General features: G+C 36.6%; 1 protein-coding gene across 1 annotated transcript in view; it reads right to left on the bottom strand.

Moving 5' to 3' along the window:
* Window positions 1-17,767, bottom strand: part of LOC149799824 (run domain Beclin-1-interacting and cysteine-rich domain-containing protein-like) — a 101,901-nt gene extending 84,134 nt beyond the window's left edge. Inside the window, exons 1-3 of the mRNA XM_089959239.1 lie at window positions 17,735-17,767; window positions 11,551-11,704; window positions 2,588-2,813 (exon numbers count right to left, since the gene is read on the bottom strand). Of these exons, the coding sequence (XP_089815365.1) occupies window positions 2,588-2,813; window positions 11,551-11,704; window positions 17,735-17,766 (412 nt within the window). The 5' untranslated portion in view covers window position 17,767. The remainder of the gene's footprint in view (window positions 1-2,587; window positions 2,814-11,550; window positions 11,705-17,734) is intronic.
* Between the last annotated feature and the right edge of the window lie 3,726 nt (window positions 17,768-21,493).

A 21,493-nucleotide genomic window follows, 5' to 3' on the forward strand; every position in this document is an offset into this window, starting at 1 on the left:
ATCTGATGTAACATCCAAGAAGAGGGTAGAGGGACAAAGGGGAGGGGATTGAGTAAATGAAACTCCAAGCCCCGCTGAAATGACCTGGATCAACCAATCATTTTCTGAAGGAACAGGGTGATCTAGTGAGTCTGAAATTTCAGGACTTGGCCAGCCATGGGCAGGCTGTCTCCAGGTGGTGGGGAGGGTAGGTCACTGTTTATGGCTACGAGGCTTGAAGGTGGAGAAATATTGGTGCACATCTGGCTGAAAAGATCCCTTGTCTCAAAGCCACTTAACGACCCTTCACATTGGCAGGGGCTGAATGTTTTCAAATGCCTGTGTGGGTTACACGGCGAGTTGGAGCGGCAGTTCCTAAGCTGTCTGTATAAATAAATCTTCCTCCATAAAGCAACAATGACCCAAACTGGGTCAGCCGTAAGCAAGGATATGACGAGGTTTGAGCAACATGGACCACAGCCATGTGTCACGTCACATCTGGTCTATGTTGGCAGAAGCCACCAAGGCATTGGAAGGTGAGCTGCCTGGTTAATGACCCTTGTGATCCTGGTCTTTAACTCCCAATCATCGCTAATGAGGCCAAATCTAACATTGAGGACATGAAGAATTTATACCAGCTAGATCAGAATGTAAATGGGACTTATCTTTCTGAGATGAAAGCTACGGAATTTTCCTGGTCACAAATTCGACCCAAAAGCCCGTGATAAATCTCCTTAATTTTAGCCAACTGGAGAAGGAGGTGGAAGGACAGTGTCTCATCCTTCTCGGTGAAATCTACAGATGCTTTAACTTAAAGTCTTGAGTAGCAGTAAGGGGTGGAGGGTATTCTGAAGCTACCAACACCCTTTAAATTTCCTCAACTGTAGCCTTAAAGTTAAATTCAGCCTGGGTCTGATTGCAGCCCTGGATAAGTCTTAGCTGGTGGCATTGATGACTCAAGTCCATCCCCTTTGAAAATGTCACTAACTCTCCCTTGCAGATAAGCCATTAAAATTCAGAAGTCCAGCACTACCGGATCTGCTGACAAGTTTGCCCAGTGTATGGTCAGTCTGGATGCTGACAATATAGAACAGGGGTCTCAAATTCAGGCCCACAGGCCACATGTGTCCAGCCAAGCAGTAACCTGTGGCCTGCAAAATGATTGGCATCACAAGGTGTCATGAGAGATAGCAAAGGTGGTGCGGCCCTTGGGCCATCAAAAATGGCCTCATGCAGCCCTCAGGGTGGTTTGAGTTAGATACCCCTGGTGTAGAAGATGGTCCAGCTACCACCAGTACCGGCCACTTCAAGGGCCTGGATGGCTAGACAGATTTCTCAATGAAATCTCTGGCATAGTAAAAGTATGTCACTGATGGTGAGGCTAGATGGATCTGTCACTAAGATCCCCATAAATCCTAGTTGGCTGGACTGTTTTAACAAAAAAGTCCCATTGGTGGGACAGCTGGATGGCTAGTGGTGGATGGATGGCGTGGTAGTATAATGAGTTGGATCCAAGGGATCTGGTACAAAACCCCATGTGTCCTGACTTACAGCCCAAAGGCCATGCTCAAACATGCAGGGAGACTTATGCCCACTCAGCTGCTTAGAATTGGGGGGACACTTGCCCACTGAGTCAGAACTGTAAGCAATAAACTAGTTAGCTAGACTGTTTTCTCAAAAGGTCACCCATGATGAATGGCCGATAATTTAGCCAGAATTGCCAGCGATGAACTTTAGGTTGTTTTCCTTGACTTATTCCATCTTTCTTTGCCTTTGATACCATATGGGCTATTACTCTGAACTTTGCATTTCATGCATTTAGTACACACTTCTCCTGAAATGACACACGAAGAGAAAACCGCATAATGTAGCAATTCAGCTTCTTACTAACTAATACTGTAGCCTGGACTTCCTCTGGCCACATATTACCCATGCTGCATGTCACTGATGATATACACTTAGTATAAACAAAACAAGGTAGACTTCCATGCTGAAGTTGCATTTATTGCATTTAGTTGACACTTCTATCAAAAAGACAAGAAGAAAAAACAACATATAAATTAGTAATTCATCATGTTACTAACTTGCTAATATACATATCCCTGTTACTAACCGAGTAACTGAAAATAGTCTGTGTCACACTAACCCATATATGACAATATGAGGTCAACAATAACATGGTGTAACATGGTCTTAAATAGATGAAGTCCATAAAGGTGACAAAGTCACTCAAATATGGCAGAAATTGTTTAACAAATGTCTACAACCTTCAGGAAAATGATTGTCCCATATGATAAATCTAAATCAAAAGCTGGATGGTCCAATTTGAACACTAAAATGGCTTGGATTGTTGGAGGTAAAATTTTTGATGTTATCAGAACAGCAGCAAAGCTAAAACCTGGTGACACCTGGCGCTGGAAAGTGAGGGTAATGGGCAAGAGTTATTGCCCTTTGTCTATGAGGTGGGCAGGAAAAGACAATGTTCATGCTTTAGCAGGGCTGGACTTGCGAGGTATTTGGCTAATATTCCTAATGTAAGGTGATTGGGGAATTTATCTGAAGGGGAAAATAGTATACTATACTATATAGTATATTCCTCTTTACATACCATAATAATGCCTATGTAAGTGCTGCTTATTTCCCACCAAAATTTTCAAATGGGAAGCTAATCTATGGTCCCTGAGACTCTCTTGAACCCAGATCTTTCCTTTGTTCTTCTCTCCCCTTTTCTTTAGTTCCTTCTGCATTCTTTCTATTACAGGGGCCATAATTGGGTTCAACCACTTCAGCCCCTTAACAAAGGGCCAGTAGTCCATCTGATTTTCATAGTCAGTCTGTATAGGAAAAAGATCATCATCATCATTAGAAGTAATATTGGGTAATAATAATATTATTAGCAGTAGTAATATAATTTTTTTCCAATTGTTAAATCTGTAACCCAGCTTCTCTGAAGCTGACTTCCTGAGCAAACTGACCACATATTTTAGTTCCAATAAACCCTTTCCTATACTATCATATATATTCACAATTCATGTCCAACTGCAAAACTGCACAGACACAGATCTGTTACTGCATAATGTGATGGGCAGATCAGGATCTATATTGTTTGCAGCTGAAACTGACTTATAAGCAAGTGTATATGATAATGAAACCTTCTTTATACTGGTAACCTCTGTTTTGGTCCCATCTGTGTCCATTTTAAGGAAAATTCATGTCTACTTTTTCTTTTTCATGTTGTATTCCATTCTATTTTCACTTTGTGATATATACATTTAATATACTTGCTTATAAGTCCAGTCTAACTACAGACTGCACAGACCAAGATCTGCCCTCATATAATGTACCAACAGATCAGGGCCTATGTAGTTTGCTAGCAGTAACCAAAAGAACCAACAACATATACCCTGATCTGCCAGCTCATTATGTGAGAACATATTAGGCTCTATGTTGTGTGCAGCTTGACTTCCCTTATAATCAAGTATGTATGGTATGTAGTTTTATTCACAATCATTACTTTTGTGTCATGTGCCAGGGATGTTGCCTACTAAATAGCATGGTCAGAATATTTCATTCCAATATAAAACTTAAAGATTGTTGAGCATTTTCCTTATGTAACTATACCCTAGCTCTCCCACATTCCATCTGTACCCCATAGACAAATCTAAAATGTAAAAAAGCACACAACTCTTCTTAAAATTGTGCAATTGCGGTGATTGCCAGCCTGCATATCTTGTAATAATGACTATAGTATGCAATGCATTTAACATTAACCCACAAAAAACTGCAAGAATAGTTGCATTCAGAAAAGTATGTAGTACACTGCATCCAGCTTCAAGTTAAAATAAGCATTAACCCATACAAAACTCATGGAAGAACATGGATTTGTCCACATGATCAGCTTTCAGTGATGATCATAACACATATTGAGTTTTCCATAAGAAAACTACAAAATTGTGTCATACATTATGTTCAAAACAAACGAGGCAAAACTCAAATAAAAACTGTATGAGCATTTGATCTGTTGATATGTACTTATTCATTTTTCTGGCAATCCATCAGAATGTTGGACAAGCTGTGGTATCAAGACTGTGTCATTAATATACATGGCAACCATGGCAATGATCATGGCAGAGATTGAGATTGAGATCCATCCCACTCCCACACAACAAAATGGTTACTTAGGCTAATAATAACTTGGGAGCAAAGTGATTTGTCAATGAGTCTTCATTAGGTCGTAACTATAATAGCTAACAAATTTCACAGCAACATTCAACTTTTGCTAAAGATACTGTATCATTCACAGCTGCAAAACAAAAAGGGCATAACTCTAATAAAAAGTGCAGGAACAAAGTGATTTGTTGATATGCAGGAAAGGAAGATAATATATTTGCCAAGTTTCATGGCAATCCATCCAAAACTGTGGGATCAGCTAGTGCCAGATGGAAGTATGAATGGATGGACAGACAGGAGGACTACTAAATATCCCAACCTCAACAGATCTGAGGAAAAACCTCAACAGAGGTTAGGAAAAAATGAGATTCAATGATTATGTGGAACACTATTTCTTGCCTACAACAGAACACTAAGTTTGGATATATAAAATGTATGATTTAATCAATAACAAAAATTTGTAATGTACGATTCATCAGTTTCCCTTCATACTCCTGAAGCATGAACACAATCCTACTCTAATCTATAAATATGGAATAAAAAGATCTCACAGTCCAAAAATAAACATCATTCTGGAAGTCTGTTTATTCTGATATGCCCTGTATATAAATAACATTTCAATGCAAGATGTGCAAAAGTTGGGAGTTACAGGTAAAAGAAATTGTATTATTATTAATTAACCATAATTGGGAAAAGATGCAAAATTAAACCAAGGAAACAGCAGATGGAGCAAACAGTGAAAAAGTCAATGGGTGTACAGTCTCAACATCATAAAAAAAGAAGGTAAAAAAAACTATCAATTTAAAAGTCAACTGTAAAGAATGACTGATAAATTCCTCATGTTTCTGAGAAAGTGAGAGAGACAGGTATGCAAAAATGTCTACAAAAGTAAACTGCAGCAGCAGACGTAGTCATGGCATGGTTGGACTGGTGGTCTAGCCATGACCCCATAATCCCACCCTGGAAATCACTGACAATTTCTGACCTTGAGAGTCCTTCAGATTCTGGACATTGTGAGACAGACAGACAGATTAGTCCTGGAATCATCCAACAGTATTCACTTCAGCAATAAATTTAATTCATTTTATGAACAATTTTCAATCAATTAACAGACCTCCTCTGTTATTTACTGGGCTACAATTGGGGCTGTAAACTATGATGCTCCAAGAAAGATGGCTTCATGTAATACAACTGACACCTATCTGATATCATCAACTGACCAATTATCAAACTTCTGCTGTTAGTTTACTGATGGGCTAAAACTGAGTGTAATTTGGGATTTTTAATGTTGCTTTAACAATATTTCAGTCATATTGCTACAATGTCTGCAGTGGGGCAGTTTATAGTGAAGTATAGTACTGAGGCATCATGCCACAGACATGCAGCATCACATCCCACCCAGTAACATTATCCTGAAACCAGGCCAACCAGTCCTAACAGTAACCTGTTATTGCTGAGTGCCAAGCGAGGCAGCTGTTGGTACCATTTTTATAAGTCTTTTGGTATGACTCGGCCTTGGTTCAAACCCACAACCTCCTGCATCTGAGGTGGATGCTCCAGGCTAAAAAAGTGGTTGGCTACAATTTAAACTGTTAAATACAGTGCTCTACTGGTATGTCATATGACTTCATGTAATATGAATGAAAACTAAACACACTTTGAATATACAAGGCTCTTTTAACATGATTTTTGTATTATCCAAAAATGTATAATTGACACAAAGACTTGATTCCTTATCTGGTATCCAGCTATAACTATTGCACAAAATCTTTGATTGTCTTTGCATTAAGAAAATAATTAGCACAACTCTTCTTAACCCTTTTCCTCATAGAGCATAGTTACAAAGTGCAGCGCACTATAAACAGAACACCTGTTACCTATTCGACTCCATACACATAGGCCTGTCTGTTAACTGTTAAGCAATGTAGTGTATGTTACGTTTAAAAGCAATTTTAACCATTTTACATTTTTGGTACACATCTATTGTGTGGAAAAATGTAAGAGTAAACTCCGATTGTAAAAAGCTGTGTAATTATTTTTGACAGAAGAATTTTTATGCGCTTTAAAGTCTTGAGAGAACTCGTTCACTGTCATGTCAGTGAGGCCGCATGACCAACAGTAGTTTTTCGTCTGCGTCTACATCACTAAGTCATCTGAATTGGATAATTTATAAAAACTAATTGTTGCCTACATCAATATCAGAACTTTACATAAATTACTGAATCTTTCATAGTTGTGATTCTAATCGTGAAAACTTCGTAAGTACTGAATGAAATCCGCGACCTCCATTTTGGAGAGTGAAGATTACGACCCAGTTACTTTAAATATCAGATATCGACTAGAGCATAAACAGTGACCACATGATCTGACGTAATTGTCATTCGCAGAAATGAATGTAGTATCTAATAGGGGGTTTTCTCCGAAGGTGGCCCTACGAAAACTGGGTTAAAATGGTTGATGTTTACAGCAGGCGTCAAAAGACGCTTCCATGCGAATGGAGTTGAGGCGTCAAAAGGCGCTTCCATGCAAATGGAATAGAGGTGTCCAAAGACGCTTGCATGAGGTAAAGGGTTAATATAGCAATTCTGACTAGACTATGACATGCAAGTCTATGCTAAAATTAAACATGAGCAAAACTTTTTAACGGAAACCAAAACAAGGTGTCACATGTGGTCAACACCAAATAATGGAGGTATACAGCTCAATTAAACAATGTTGCACAATGTGTGCACATCAGCCTGATAACAAAAAGTAGCTCAGCTGTTTCCAGAGAGGTAGCATTTTAGTGGTAATTAAACATTCATATCTCCTGTTCCACTGAAAGAATGTGCATCATGTCTTTGCAGTGCATTTGAAATTTCTAATAAATCTAGAGCCTTGTTTATAGCATACAGCATTCAGTTTATCTTTAAAGTGGGAATTCATGCATCCTTATATGTGGGCATGTCTGAGATAGCTTTATTTTTAATTTGTATATTTGCAACTCTGACCACATTAGTGGGTAGGCTGGAATGAAGTCAGTGAATATTGACAGTCAAGCTCATGGTTCCACCAGTTATTTACAAATTTCATCTCTGCATTACATTCACAACAAATGGCAAGTTTATCAATATATGTTTGATTTTTCATGGAGAATGTCAGTCATAAATGCTGCCAAATAGGTGATTTCATTATATACAGTAAACCCTTTCCTTAGGTCATCTTTACTCACTGGTTACCTGTTCACAATGGGTATTTTAATAACCCTCTCAAATTTCCTATGTAAATGTCCTATAAGTAATGGTCACCTGCCTTTCATATTCAGAAGCCAGGTGTTTCCTAACCAATCAATGGTTTCTCCCTGCTTTAAGAGGTCATTTATGTGTGTCTACAAGTAAGGCATTGTTTAAAGGAATATCATGTGAATCAATGTGCAATTTTTATCATACAGGTAAAGGGTCAAAGCAATTTTTTTGTTGACTGGTGGGAAAAGTAGTCAAGCTATTACAGCAGAAATATGCCAGCTTGACAGGCATAGTTTGGTATTTTCATTTATTTGCCTGTGAATTAAAACTATTCCTGAAGAAAAGTTTGTTGTACTACACAATCATTCCAATATATAATTCATCCTCCTGCTTCAATGGCATATATCAAATTTGGTATGAAATGTTTTGACAAAATCATTGTAATTCCTATATTGTATATTTGACCTCTGACCCCCTCAGAGACCCTATGGGTCAGTGCTCAAACAATCCAATATTCCAACACATAGGACCCCTCGAATTTCAAGTCAGGCCCTACCTGTATTTAAGTGAATTTGCCCAAGAAAACTTATCATGCTGATGAAATGTGTAAATTTATTTTTATGTTTTTGAAAGACTAGAAAATTAATTAATATTCATACTCATATATGCCCCATATAAAGATCATCTACCTTTAATAATTTGATTGAAAGCTGTAAACATTGTAACCAATGAACAAGTAACAGATTGCCTGGGATAATTAGAGCTCAAATGGCTTTTTTATACTGCCATTATATCAGTTTTAGTATAAAATGTCATTTTTAAGGCCATCTGCTGCACATATTGTTTAATAGTTCAAATCTACCACTTTTGAAAATTAAGATTAAAACAAAACTGAAGAAAAGGGAAAAAAGTACATTGTGTTCTATTCATGAATTAAAGAACCAGTCTACTGGGTACCAGAACTGTTCCAGCAGTGGTTGCAACCAGTTCAATGATGTGTACCTGAGCAGTGGGATTATTGCTAACATGTATACACAACCAGCTCTTAAATGAATACATAATGTTGTAACATGGAGAGTTTATGCTAAATTAAAGAATTTTTTAGAGGTATTTTAAGTAATAAAGGGATGAAATGTGGTCCACGATGGCTTGTAGGTCTATGATTAAAAATCAGACATCATTTGGCTGACATGAGATAAAAAGGAAAGATTGACCAAAATGGTTTAGGCAGAAACACTCTAGAAAGTATTTTGAAATGTTTGGTTTATTTCATTGCTATTGCATTGTTTCAAGTTAAAGTCTAAAGAACTTACCTGTCCCTTGCTTACACTTAATGTGGTTTAATGCAATCCTGGTTAGACATATTGTCACCTATTAACATCAAGAGTGTAGAAAGAAACTGACAAGCAAGATACACTTCAGATGCTAATGAGCATCAACACTGCTGATGCAATGATTAAGGACACTGACCGAACAATCTGACTATGTTCGACATCAGAACCTTGAGGAAATTGCTTTACATGATACATTCTGAGCTCTGAATAAAGACACAAGTCAATTTAATATGACTTTATTTATTTTTATATTTGATGTACAGCATTTGAAACAATGTGTGACAAACAGGGTTGGAAAGGTAGGTAAATTTTGCTAGGTAATGGGTCTAGATACCAAGCTGTCAGTTTTTATCAGGTCAGGATCCATTCACTCAAACTTTTGCCTGTTTTTCTTCCCACTCCACCTCCCTTTTTTGTAGGACCATAAACCATAAAAACATTTAATTTTTTAAACATTTTTATTACTGCTGGAGGGGAGGGGGGGCAACCCAGAGAGATCAAATTTTATCGGATAACTTGATTAGGCTGGGTATTTCTGGGTTTTGCAAAAAATGGTCAGGTCCAGGTGGCCAGTTGAGGTACCCGTCCATAGCTAGTGACCAATAATAGTTTTAAAAAATGGGGCAAGTTTGGGCATGGATATTGGAGTTAAGGTTTGTGGAATTTAAGTCAGGGCTTGTGATTTTGTTTAAAGTCATCAGCCTAAGGAAAATTCTTTGAGCACTGGGACAGCCAAAAAAAGACTCCCCTCCTGTACATGGTTACCATATGGGCAATACAACTGAGTTTCATAAAATTCCACCCTGTGGGTTAGCGAAGAGATTTGTAATGTATAGACAGATGGCCAGATCAAGGGTATCATAACACAGAGAATTTGTGGAGAACCGAGACTTTACATACAATAAAAATCAGTGGCAAGAATCTGAAGAGCAAAAAAGAATCACAAGCTTAATCAACAACTACATTGGTCATCTCTACTTTTGGTAGTCTCCAGTACCTATGCAAACATCATTAGAAAAAAAATTCAGACTAAACTGATCTTGGTTCCTGCTTTAAATAAAAATTGTTTTGCTGTCTTCTGTCTATAGATAAGCACTTTAATCATAATTTAAAATTTGAAATCAGAACTTGTAAGTGGCACTATATCTTATGTTGACCTGCTGTATATACTAACTTATAAGTCAAGTCAAGCTGTATATATCAAAGAACTTGATCTGCTGTAGCATGATGTGCCTGCAGATCATGGTCTATGCTTTTGTTCTACTGATTACTCCCAATAAACTGCACAGACCAAGATCTGCCAGTGCATTATGCGACAGCAGATATTGGTCTGAACAGTTTGCAGTTGGATTTGTCTAACAAGCAAGTACATTCAGTATTCTGCAACAACCTACTGTAACCAGGCATAACAGAACAAAGAACAGTTGTTTTATCACATCAAAGTAGAGGTACTATAATGAATTGATAAAAGAAGTGTGATTGCTGTTGTTTTGGATTATATTTTAAGGACATCTTGTCTTAAAATCTGACTGACAAGCTATTATCATTATCCACCCCAAGAAAGTAACAGGCTTTGAGTAACTTTGATGTTACAACATGTATTACAAATAAAATTTATGCATCAATTGTTGTTGTTGTTGTTGTTGTAGGGTTTAACACCATTTTTCAGCACACGATAGGCTATGTATGGCAGCCAGTATGAATGGTGGAGGAAAAATCCAGGAAAACCCTGAGAAGAACCACTGACCCACATTGGCCGAATCCTAGACTCAAACCCATGCAGACAGAGGTGAGATGGCAGTGATCTGTAACAGAGAGCGCTTTAAACCACTTGGCCACTCTGGGCCCCTTTATGCATCAATAATTAGCTTGATAGGCCCCCACAAGTGAGGTCTCAAAATTAAAAGCATGCAGTGCTCCCATCTAATTCATATATTCATTCACATACAGAATACACAGTTAACCTGCTGAGGGTAACAGATCATATTAACTCAATGTATAGTCATTGATATGGAATATTTATTAGTGATTAACACATTTATTCCTACTTCCAACTGCATTGGTCAAAAAGGGCCTTCTGAGTAGGCTAGGATGTATATTGGTCTAGCATGAATTAATCAATGTTATCATAAATAGAATGTTTAACCAATCATTAGTAAAGTATGCAATGTAGGTTATAGTGACCTTTTTGGTTTTAAGGGAACCCTTGATGGATGCATGGTCTAAAGTGCTCACCTTTACTGATCACTGCTATTTCATTTTACTGGCATACAATGAGGCAGTTTTTGTTTCTCTGATTATAGAAATCTTGTTTTTGAAAACAAGACTGTCAGGGATTTGGGAGTAAAAAAATCATGTTTTTTGCGCAACATGAGTTTTGGCATGTATGTCATGAACAGAACAAGAGAAAAAAGTAACATAAAAACTGAAACAAAGTCAGTGAAGCATGAAACTGAGGTTACAGTGACCTATGCTTCAGATGAGGATGTAATACTCATCAAGGTGTATCTCCTCATCAAGTTTCATCATTTTCAGAAAAAAGTATTTATATCTTTTAAAAACAAACAGAACTAAATGAAAAATCATATTAGGATTAAACATGTATCTACAAATTTATCCCCCTAGACTCTCTCCCAAGGAGGTAGGAGCTATCAAACCCAAATCAAATTGTTGCCCAGTACTAGGAATAAAAATGGTTGACATTCAGTTATGGTTTACAGATGCATATACTTTCATCTGTTTAGCTGCCACTGCTGATACTGCAGGCAGTTTGACAGCTTCCCTTTATTTCTTAGAGGCAAGATAAAAATAACATGCTGTATTCTAAATCAGACTACAATTACTGCAATAAACTTGAGTCTGTGCTTGAGAATATTTTCCACATCACTGCATAGTCTAGTGAGGCCTCCATAGGTATTCCATACATTGCTACTCTGGTTTGCAAGTAGTCCCTCCACTGTAGTCTTCAGAGAAATGAATAAACTGTGGTGCTCTCTTCTGTGAAAATAATAAAATTTTATCTTTACAAATCAGCTCATATTTTAAACTGAAACAAAGCATCAGCACCTTAAGTAATTATCAAATTGTACATCATATACTAATTCTGTAGGTTTAAATGAATGTTTAATGCATGGCATGCTGAAACACAACACTGTACATGGTTGGGTATTAGACATCCTTAATTAGACAAATTATGTATCATCAAACAAAACATAAAACATTCAAAAGAGTTATTTAGTGAAGATGAACAAATGAAAGAACAATACATATCCAAGCTGATGATGATCCATCCACTTTCTGAAACTAACTGAGGAAGGTGTGGGAATATTTTCACAAGCATGGATCAAATATCATATTTGGACAACTATAGTTTGTATTACATACACTGTTCTGAGCATTTAATAAGACGTTGTGACAAGTCAGATGGATACAGATATATCCCAACATTTATGTGTGTATTGATATCAACTTTTATCAAATGTTTTCAGCAGATGGTAAGATACATAAACAACTCTGTTTCATTTCATTGAAAATATCCAATTTTCCATCATATTCATTGTTAGAAATTCTTTGCTTTTTGAGGTACGTTTGGTATCTGAAAACTTTACATGCAAATTAGCTGAAAGATCAGGTAACTTCTTTATTCTATCATTATTTTTTTTCTTTATACCATGTATTGGATTTTTATATAAGAATTAATATGCATTATTGTGCAGTTTTAGGTGGTTGTATTGTTTCTCTCCATTTTATCTCCTATTTGACAATCATAAAAGTCCTTCCCATCAATGATTTCTAGCACAGTTCTAAAATGTTTTTTTAAAACTATTTTTAATATGATCAATCAGCTTTGAATTATGTAAATAATAATAATAATAATAGTAATAATTATTATTTTATGGTTAATTTGAATTATTTTGAAGAATAGCTATTCTATTTCACACATGATTACCATATGTACTCACTTATAAGCCAAGTCCAATTGCAAACAGCATATCTCCTGATCTGCCACCACATACTGTGCCATCAGATCAGGGTCTATACTTTTTGTTCTACTGATTACTCCTAAAAAAAAACTGCATATATCCAGATCTGCTGGCAGAGTTTGAGTCCGTGCAGTTTGCAGCTGGACCCGACTTATAAGCAAGTAGAGACAATTCACAGAATTCATTTTTTTTATCATGAACCTGTGTGAGAATTATGTATGAGGGTTGTTTTTGTCAGACAGCCAAACAATGCAAAAAAAAGATGACTATATTTTAAATATAATTTATGAAGTATGGTCAAAACAACTTTTATCAATTTACTTTTACTTTATATTCATTGCTGGACAAGCTTAGTCTTTGAAACAGGAAACACAACTCAGGCAGGTTTAAACAAAATGTCACAAAATGCTTTTAAAACTCATTGATTTTGTTTCCCATTATTTTTTCATGAAGATTATATTAATATTGAATTTAAACTTAGGAAATATTCTGATTCAAAGAAACAAAAGATGAAATTTGAAAGGAAACCCAATGTTCCATAATTATGTTCATATAATACTGTATAAACTCACATATACATCAAGTCAAACTGCAAACAAAACAGAGATCCTGATCTGCCATAGCATAATGCTCCTGCAGACCAGGGTATAAGTTGTTTAGATCTGACAGCACATTATGCAATGACAGATCTAGGTCTCTACAGTTTGCAGATAGACTGAACGTATAAGTAAGTATATACAGCATACAATGATGAAAACACTTGCCTTTCAAAAGCATTTTATTGTCAACATAAAATACAGAACTGTATACGGCTTAATGTTTGTCAAATAGACAACAAAAATATATGAAAGAACAACCTCTGCAAATCTATATGCACTGAACATGTAAGATGCATTTTAGAGTCCAATTTCTTGCTGTCATTGTAGTCCAGTTAATTAAATGTGTTTGAAATATATACTACTAGTAAGTACCATATATACTCACTTGTAAGATCAACTGCAAACCGCACACATCCAGATCTGTGGTCACATAATGCACTGGCATTTCTGGGTCAATGTTGTTTGCTATGAGTAATCAGTATGACAAACAACATGTACCCAGGTCTACAGGTGCATTATGCTATGGCAGATCAGGATCTTTGTTGTTTGCAGTTTGATTCATGTCTGAAATATATACTGAGCTCATTGTAAGCACTTCCAGTGCATCTTGGACCTTCAATTCATGCCTTAAGTCAAGTTCTAAAATTGTTCACCCTATGGAATCTTAACAACTGAACCAAAACCCTCAGTCTTCTGCAACTCTTAATATATCTTATGTACATTGTCCCATACACATTACAAAATAAAAGCTGTAATGAGTATAAAAAACCCTAATTATATGAAAGAAATTGTAGAACTGTCCTATTTACAAAAGTAAAGATAAAATAAAATTAAATGGTTACAATGCTTATAATCATAAAGACTTATTGAAGAAAACTTTATTATTTTGCCTTAAATGTCATGATTTTAATGGACTCACTATTTCTCACCTGGATCCCCATGTTTTTATATCATGAACCCCAATTCCAGAAACTGAGGGTCCAGGATTCCAAGATTCAAAGGCCTTTAGAGAGATCTGCCTAAAGTTCCCACATTGTCATGGCAGTCAATACCCTGACCATCAAATGAATAGGATATAAGATTTCATTTTCATTGTGATTTGGAAAGTCAAAATTGAGAAGCAGATCTATCTGTATACCTGCAGTGTATCTCAATTGGGAAAGACTACTGACATGGTTGTCCGATACTTTAACTTGAAAAGCCTTTCTGAATTACCACTGTGTAATGCAAATGAAAAGTATATTCCAACAGATGCAGTGTGCTGACTTTATGTAAAAATAGGTCTGTCATCATCCAAATTGAATTTAACACAACAACATCTAATATTCAATATTTTCAATACAAATAAATCTTGGAATATATCTCCCTCAGCCATGTCTACTACATGTATCAGAATCTTTATTGTACAAGATCATTCACAATATATTGGACTTGCTGTACTGCTTTCACAGCCATGCAGGTAGTCTCTACTACAGTAGGTACATGGCTGCCATGAGACAAGTCTTTCAAGAACACTTAGTACACTGCCACTGTATCTAGACATAGGTCTGTCAGGGGATATAACTCTATCTAGCTTCCCAAATTCTCTTACCACTTACAATACAGAGCACTGGTCTGCTTTCATGTGAGAGTTCTATATAAATATCTAGGTATTGGAATGCAAAATCATTAGAACCTTATAGAACAAAGATATGGGCACTTGTTTATGTTTTTCAGAGTCCTGCGGATTACAACCATGTAATCCTATGAAAATTTTACATTTTCAAAATTTAATTTTGTGATTATCAACACACAGTCATAATCACAGCAACAGTAAAGTCTTAAGCTGCCAACTAATTACAATTTATGCAGTATTTCTGAGTAATCTCTATTTTGCACATGAAATCGGTTTTGTTGTTCTATTAGAGCCTTGTAGGTACATCAAAATAACTGGTGCATTGGCTAAATTTTACCTCAAACACTTTGCACACTGTTGGTTACTATGTCAGTATATGAAACTTAAACTACTAAGATAGTTTGAAGTTGTACTGAAATAACATTACAGTATGATGACACCCTTTTAAATTTAGTGCCTTATAACGGGAACTGTTTTATAAATAAATGGCCTTGTAGTGAAGGCATGCTGTATATACATGACAAAGATATAACTGTTAATGGTGGTCAGAAGCCATCTTCACACTTGCACAGAGATTCCGTTACACCAGTATATGCCAGTTTTTACAAGTAACATTTGTCTCTGTATCAGAACAAAATGAGACAGTCTGTATTTATGTACCAACAGAATATAAAATGTGTTTTTAAGTCTTGAAAGTTAACTCCTTCAGCATCAAAGTCTGTCAGAAGCTGATCTATTTTTTTCACAGGCTCAAGTTCCCAGGGTTATTCAAGTAATGAAACAATGTATTTGATTGGTGCTAGTTGCTGTCAAAACAATGGTTGAAGTCATCAAAGAGAGAAGCCAACTTTCCTTCTGGTGCTGTTGTGTGTGACTAATTTCTGGTGCACAAAGCAATAAAAATTAAAGCACCTCTATTTCTGCTTCACAAAAGTTAATCCAAGCTTTTATTTCTTTTGTTCAAAACAAATTAATAACCATATTTCTTTGCCAATGGATTGGCATGAGTTGGATTTCCTACTTTGTATTTATGGATGACCATAAGTTGTGTGGTCTTATTAGTCATGCTAAAGTTAAAGTCTTTCACTCAAATCAAGCTACTAAGATTAAATATTTTATACGGTGAATTTAAAAACAAAAACTATTTACTTTATAAGTCAACTTGGAATCAAAGTTTTAACTGTGTGTAGATTAAGATGGTGACTGACACTGATGATTGTGGAATGAGATTATGTAGTCCAAGTTTCCCCATTACCTCCATGACCCACTTTATATATTTTGCCATTTATGCTGGAGTGTAGGGTCAAAACCATTTGCTTATCAAAAATTTCCATCACCTGGAGAAAGCCAGATTCATGAAGAATAGAGCAATTGCCAGCGATGTTTTGTTGGCATCACGCGAATACTGTGTTGACATGTGTTCTCTGCTTGATGAATCTGCTTTTCTCTAGGCTGCTATGACTGCGACAGGTTTCTGGTCATTGTTCTTGGAATAAATATGCTGACAATTAAGTAAGTTTTAGTTCTTTTTATAAACATTATTTGACTTTTATGTACTACTTTAGAATATTTTTGTACGTCACTGGAAAGGGATTTAATGTTGATATCATGTGACTATTGGACCTCTGATGTCAAATGTATGTAGTAGGTTGTTAATTTTTTTTATTCATGTGAATAACAATGCAAGTGATAAATAAAAGGGCAAATTTATTCAAAACTGTAGTTTCTTTTGTCTGTCAATGGATTAAAGATATAACAAATATCAAACCCACAATTTCTGAAAAAATAAATCATCTTTCTATTGACTTCATGCAGTTATGGCTTGCTTAAGTGTGTTATGCCCACTAGTAAGTAGTTACCCTCTGTAACATGGCAGCAAACTCCAGATTTTTAACAGGAAATTGACTCTGACTCCACATCCCAACATAAATGTAACAGTATCTAAACTGGGATGAGAAGGGTCATAGGAATCTTGAATTATGGATTGCACTACTGTTGTGGTGTTGATTTGCGATATCTATAATTAACTCTGCTCCTGTAAAGGTGGGAAGTGCATTCATTTCTTTTCTTTCTCTACAGTATAGTTTATAACATAATTTTCCATACATTGATACTATTGGCTGATTAGCATTTGTATCAGTAAAATCTGGCCTTGTACTGACTTGTTCCATCCTTGCCAGCATGAAGTACTGGTAGTTGCACACCCATATGGAATCTCTGCTTGCAACAAATATAAGCCCAACCTTTCACAAACAATTTTAATGAAGGCTCAACATTTGTGTTACATTTAATGCCAATGAATATGGCGCTGATTAATTGGTACTTGATACCCCAGATGACAAATGTAACTTACGGCAGCTATCATTTTTCTCCCTAACTTTAAAATAAAGCCGTATTTTGTTACACATGAAAGCATTTTTTACTCTATTCATTTAGAGTCGGAATTACATTACACGGTAAGAAACGAGTATAGCTCGTTGGAGCTGCTGTACTGACTAGGATTTTTCCAATAAACAATACCATGTACAGACGAATGTGAAGTATTAAGTCTAATTTAGAATACTAATAAATGGACTGCTCTTATGAAAGTTATGAACTGCGATTAAACTCAGTTCCAATGGGCGTCATTACGAACGATGCGGAATTTGGGGCGTTTATCCATAAATTGGTTATAAAATACTGTAGCTCTGACCGTCCACTAGACTATTACAGATTTTATATACAAGCAAAACAAATAAATGAGAATTAAATCATAAAAGTGAAACATTTTGTCACATTCAAAATATATCGAAAATGACGCAGAACTGAGCGAAATTTTTTAAAGTGGCACCTTTGACCGTTGTCATCTTCTGTCTCAGCCATTTTGTTTTGATCTCTGTCACGCAAACGTTTAAACTTGAGTAAAGGTTACCTCCCCTACGGAAAATGACACCAAAACAGAGCGAAAAGAAAATTAAACAAAACAACAAGAGACAGACAGACACATTTTATTTAAAGTCGGAGTCGAATTAAATAATTTTACATCGAATATGAAACTACACAGAACAGCACATAAATAAAATGCGGCATGATTTACCCAAATACACACAAATGCTGCCCAAATCCAACCCAATACTGCCAAAATATCCCCAAAACACTGCCCAGAAACAAGCACGTGCTATATTTACTACTAACGAGATTTTTAAATTCATTGCAAAGTTAAATATTGGGCTGAAATGAAATACGTTAAATAACTAAAGCAATCAGAAATTCTTTGTACGAAATGTAACGTATCATTTGCTCGGAAATAAGGGAAAGATGTGAAAAGAGCGAGGTGCGATGAGCGATTTTTAAACAAAAATTATTGCTTAAAAGAATAAGGTAACAGTTATCACAATTACTATATAAGAGTTGTATTTAAAAAATGATGGTAAAGATAGCTATCACAAAATGCTATGTAACAGTTGTAGAAGAAAATGGTGGTAGAGATAATTTGAACGATCTGGGCAAATCTACTCACACACAAAACAAGGCAAAAATCGAAAACCAATAAATCTCGAATGATTTCTAGAAACCTTCTGATCAGCAAGTCAAAAATGTTAACAATGAATACATGTTTATTGCAACTGTGATAAGTTTTGGAGTTTTTATTTACATGCACGCTTAGGAACAATATTTATCTGAACAAATTAATCAGACGGTAAAATCAAAGCTAAGCCCTAATATTTACGATAATTTCAAAATAATTCGTGCTTAGTTTAAAGTTTTGTTGACACTGTGTAGAAATAGACAGTGGAAAAGGTAATCATGAAAGGTTCCACAGTTTAGTAATAAGTCAAATCTTTTTAGCTTTGAATGTCTGTCAACGCAGTTAGGAGAAGGTTGATATTTCTGAAGCTAATATATTCAAGAAACTTTTAAAAAGGAAATTTAAAATAAAACTTTTTCTGAGGAGGAGGGGCTTTAAAAGAGAAATAGATTTTGAAGAAGCTTTCAGAAAACATGAAATCTCTTATAATAATGGAAGAAGGAAACTACACGTACAATATGTATCTACTGGCTGTGTGAATATTTTTATTTTTGCTGCTTAAATGCAATGTTCCATGACCGCAGTGATTTTATTTGTATGCTGTAAATAGCTGATGCAAACAAGGAACTATATACATCTTTAATATCAGAAACACAATGATGGGAAAGTGATAACTTTTCATCATGAGACTGTAACGTGTTGTATGTGTTTTGTTGTTAAGAAATAGACTTATTAACATCATGGACAAAATAGACATTCAAACCCCACACGCCCATTTACTCGTGCATTTAAAACCTACTAGCCCCCGATTATTTGCGATTTCGTACCCATCGATTTCACTACTGGTGCCAAGACATAGGGCCTGTCTTGTACACTTCCCCTTCGTCGACTTAACAACAACAACAAAAATCTAAAAACCTCAGACACTTGGGTCTGTCTCACACAGCGTCAAAATGACTTCCCTTCAGCCTCATCTTCCCGTCAAATTGATACGTACTTTGTACGGCATCAGTCGCGAACAAAATCAACAAATACGTGTTCGTGTCTTAGAAGCCAGTCTCAGAGAAGTCTTACGATGGTTTACGGTGACAATAGGTCAATTACTTTAATTACTTACTTACTTTCACATTCCACATTAAACCAAGCGCTTTTTTGAGAGAAACAAAGTAGCCATGACGCAACTGGCCGATCCCTGCATCGACACTCAAACCAAAAAGCAAATCATTCAGAAACCTGGATGTAGCGGTTCTCTAGGAGGTATTTCCTCTTAAAATGCGAACTCAATGCCCCCAAAGTCCTCCCTAAGAAAAAAGCCAATTCCAAGAAAACCAAACTAACCCAGAAGAAGAAAAAGAACAGTGGTGTCAAGACCAGGTCGCAGCAACAGAAAAAGAAAAACAAAAGCCCACAGAAAAGACCACAGACAATAGCTTCTTTACACAAGAGGCCACAACTAACATATATGATAACCGCGTCTCCAGCAGCGTCCATTTCTCCGTTGCCAGTGATGTCAGCCAAGCCCAATTTGACACGCGTTCTTCCTCATTTGATAAAACAATGGAAACCCGCGTCTTCAAATACTTCTCATCGAGCGGTGACACCATCCTCTTTAGCTGCAGTGTCAACTGCTAACAAAGTACCTGCCACCAAAATCAAAGTCCAAGAGAGATCGGGCTTGTTACAACTTATTTTTATTTGTCCAAGCAGGAACCGTCCCAATTTAATCCGTTGCGAACCTTTCCACGACGTGTGATGCCTGTCATCAAGTGGATACGACGTAACGACAATCAGTGGTGACGCATTCCAGTATATAAAAAAAGACTTGCGGTAAAGGTTGGGGATCAGTGTTTTTCTGTAATCCTGAACTCCCAAAGATATCCCCTAAAAGAAGTGCACACCACTCTCTGGCTATAAAAGGAAAGAAAATGTTGTCTGTCCTGTCCAAAGTTCCATCACCCATGCAAAAACAACTCATTCAGACAGCCTCCAAAGACGTCGTCGATACCGTGTGTAAATGTTGTCTGAACATCTTGAAAGGCACGATACCTTTCTCTCCACATCAGACAGAATGCTTAGCCAAGTATCGGCACGTTCTTCCCAAATGGTCCTAAAGAAAATATCCATCCGTCAAAAAAGAAGATGTAGGTATAACCCGGAGGAATTTTGCCCATGTTGTTAGGACCCTTGCTGAAAGGAGTATTGGGAACAATGCTGGGAGGACTCATGGGAGCAAGATTAAAAAGGACCAAGAAGACAAAAGGGACCTCTGGAGTCTACAGATCTCAGACGTGACCATTGAAATCTGATGGATGGACGAAAACTGGCACTAGTGCCTTACACATGATAGATGGAATACCATCGTTGACAAAACAACGGACTCCGCATTTGCCTCCCAATCCTCTTTTGACCGAGATGTCCCAGTTACAACACAATTGCAATCGTTGATAGATCGCAACTATTTGTCCGAAACAGAAAAATCGCAAAGGTATGGTCCACTGTTTCAACGACTGCAACTCTTTCAACAGAGAGTTTTAGACGAAACACCTGTGCCAACTCTGGAAGATTTTAAGACCCTGGTGAAAAGTCCATCACCACCACCACTGCAACATTACCCATAATCAGTTATGAAGGACGCAGTGCCACGAATGCCTGTAGAAGAAGAGGTATGAGAAGTCTTTCAAACACCGTCAGCAGCTCCCATTTCTAGTAAGATTGCAGCTTCCTTGTTGACCGTTACTCCACTCCCCAACGAGAAGAACTTAAAGTTTGGGTTAAAAAGATGATGTCCACTCCTCCTTCGACAGAAGTCAAAAAGAAAGAAGGAAAACCAGGAGTGAAGAAACAAAAGAAGACCAAAGCCATCCCATTACCACCGCCACCACTGCCACCACTACCCTCAACGTCTACTTCCGAGGCACATCGGACACGTAAAGCCGTTTCCAAACCACCATTTCGCCCCGTCTAAAGTAGCATCAGCGAAGAGTGGGTGACTTATTAAAAAATGGAGAAGGTGTTAGCCACCATTTACTATAACCCATCTCATCCTGCAGATTATGGAGGAGTTCAGAAATTGTATCGTGT

Source organism: Sinohyriopsis cumingii, chromosome 5 (assembly GCF_028554795.1).
Source record: "Sinohyriopsis cumingii isolate HCF-2022 chromosome 5, ASM2855479v2, whole genome shotgun sequence".
NCBI classification, from domain to species: Eukaryota; Metazoa; Mollusca; class Bivalvia; order Unionida; family Unionidae; genus Sinohyriopsis; species Sinohyriopsis cumingii.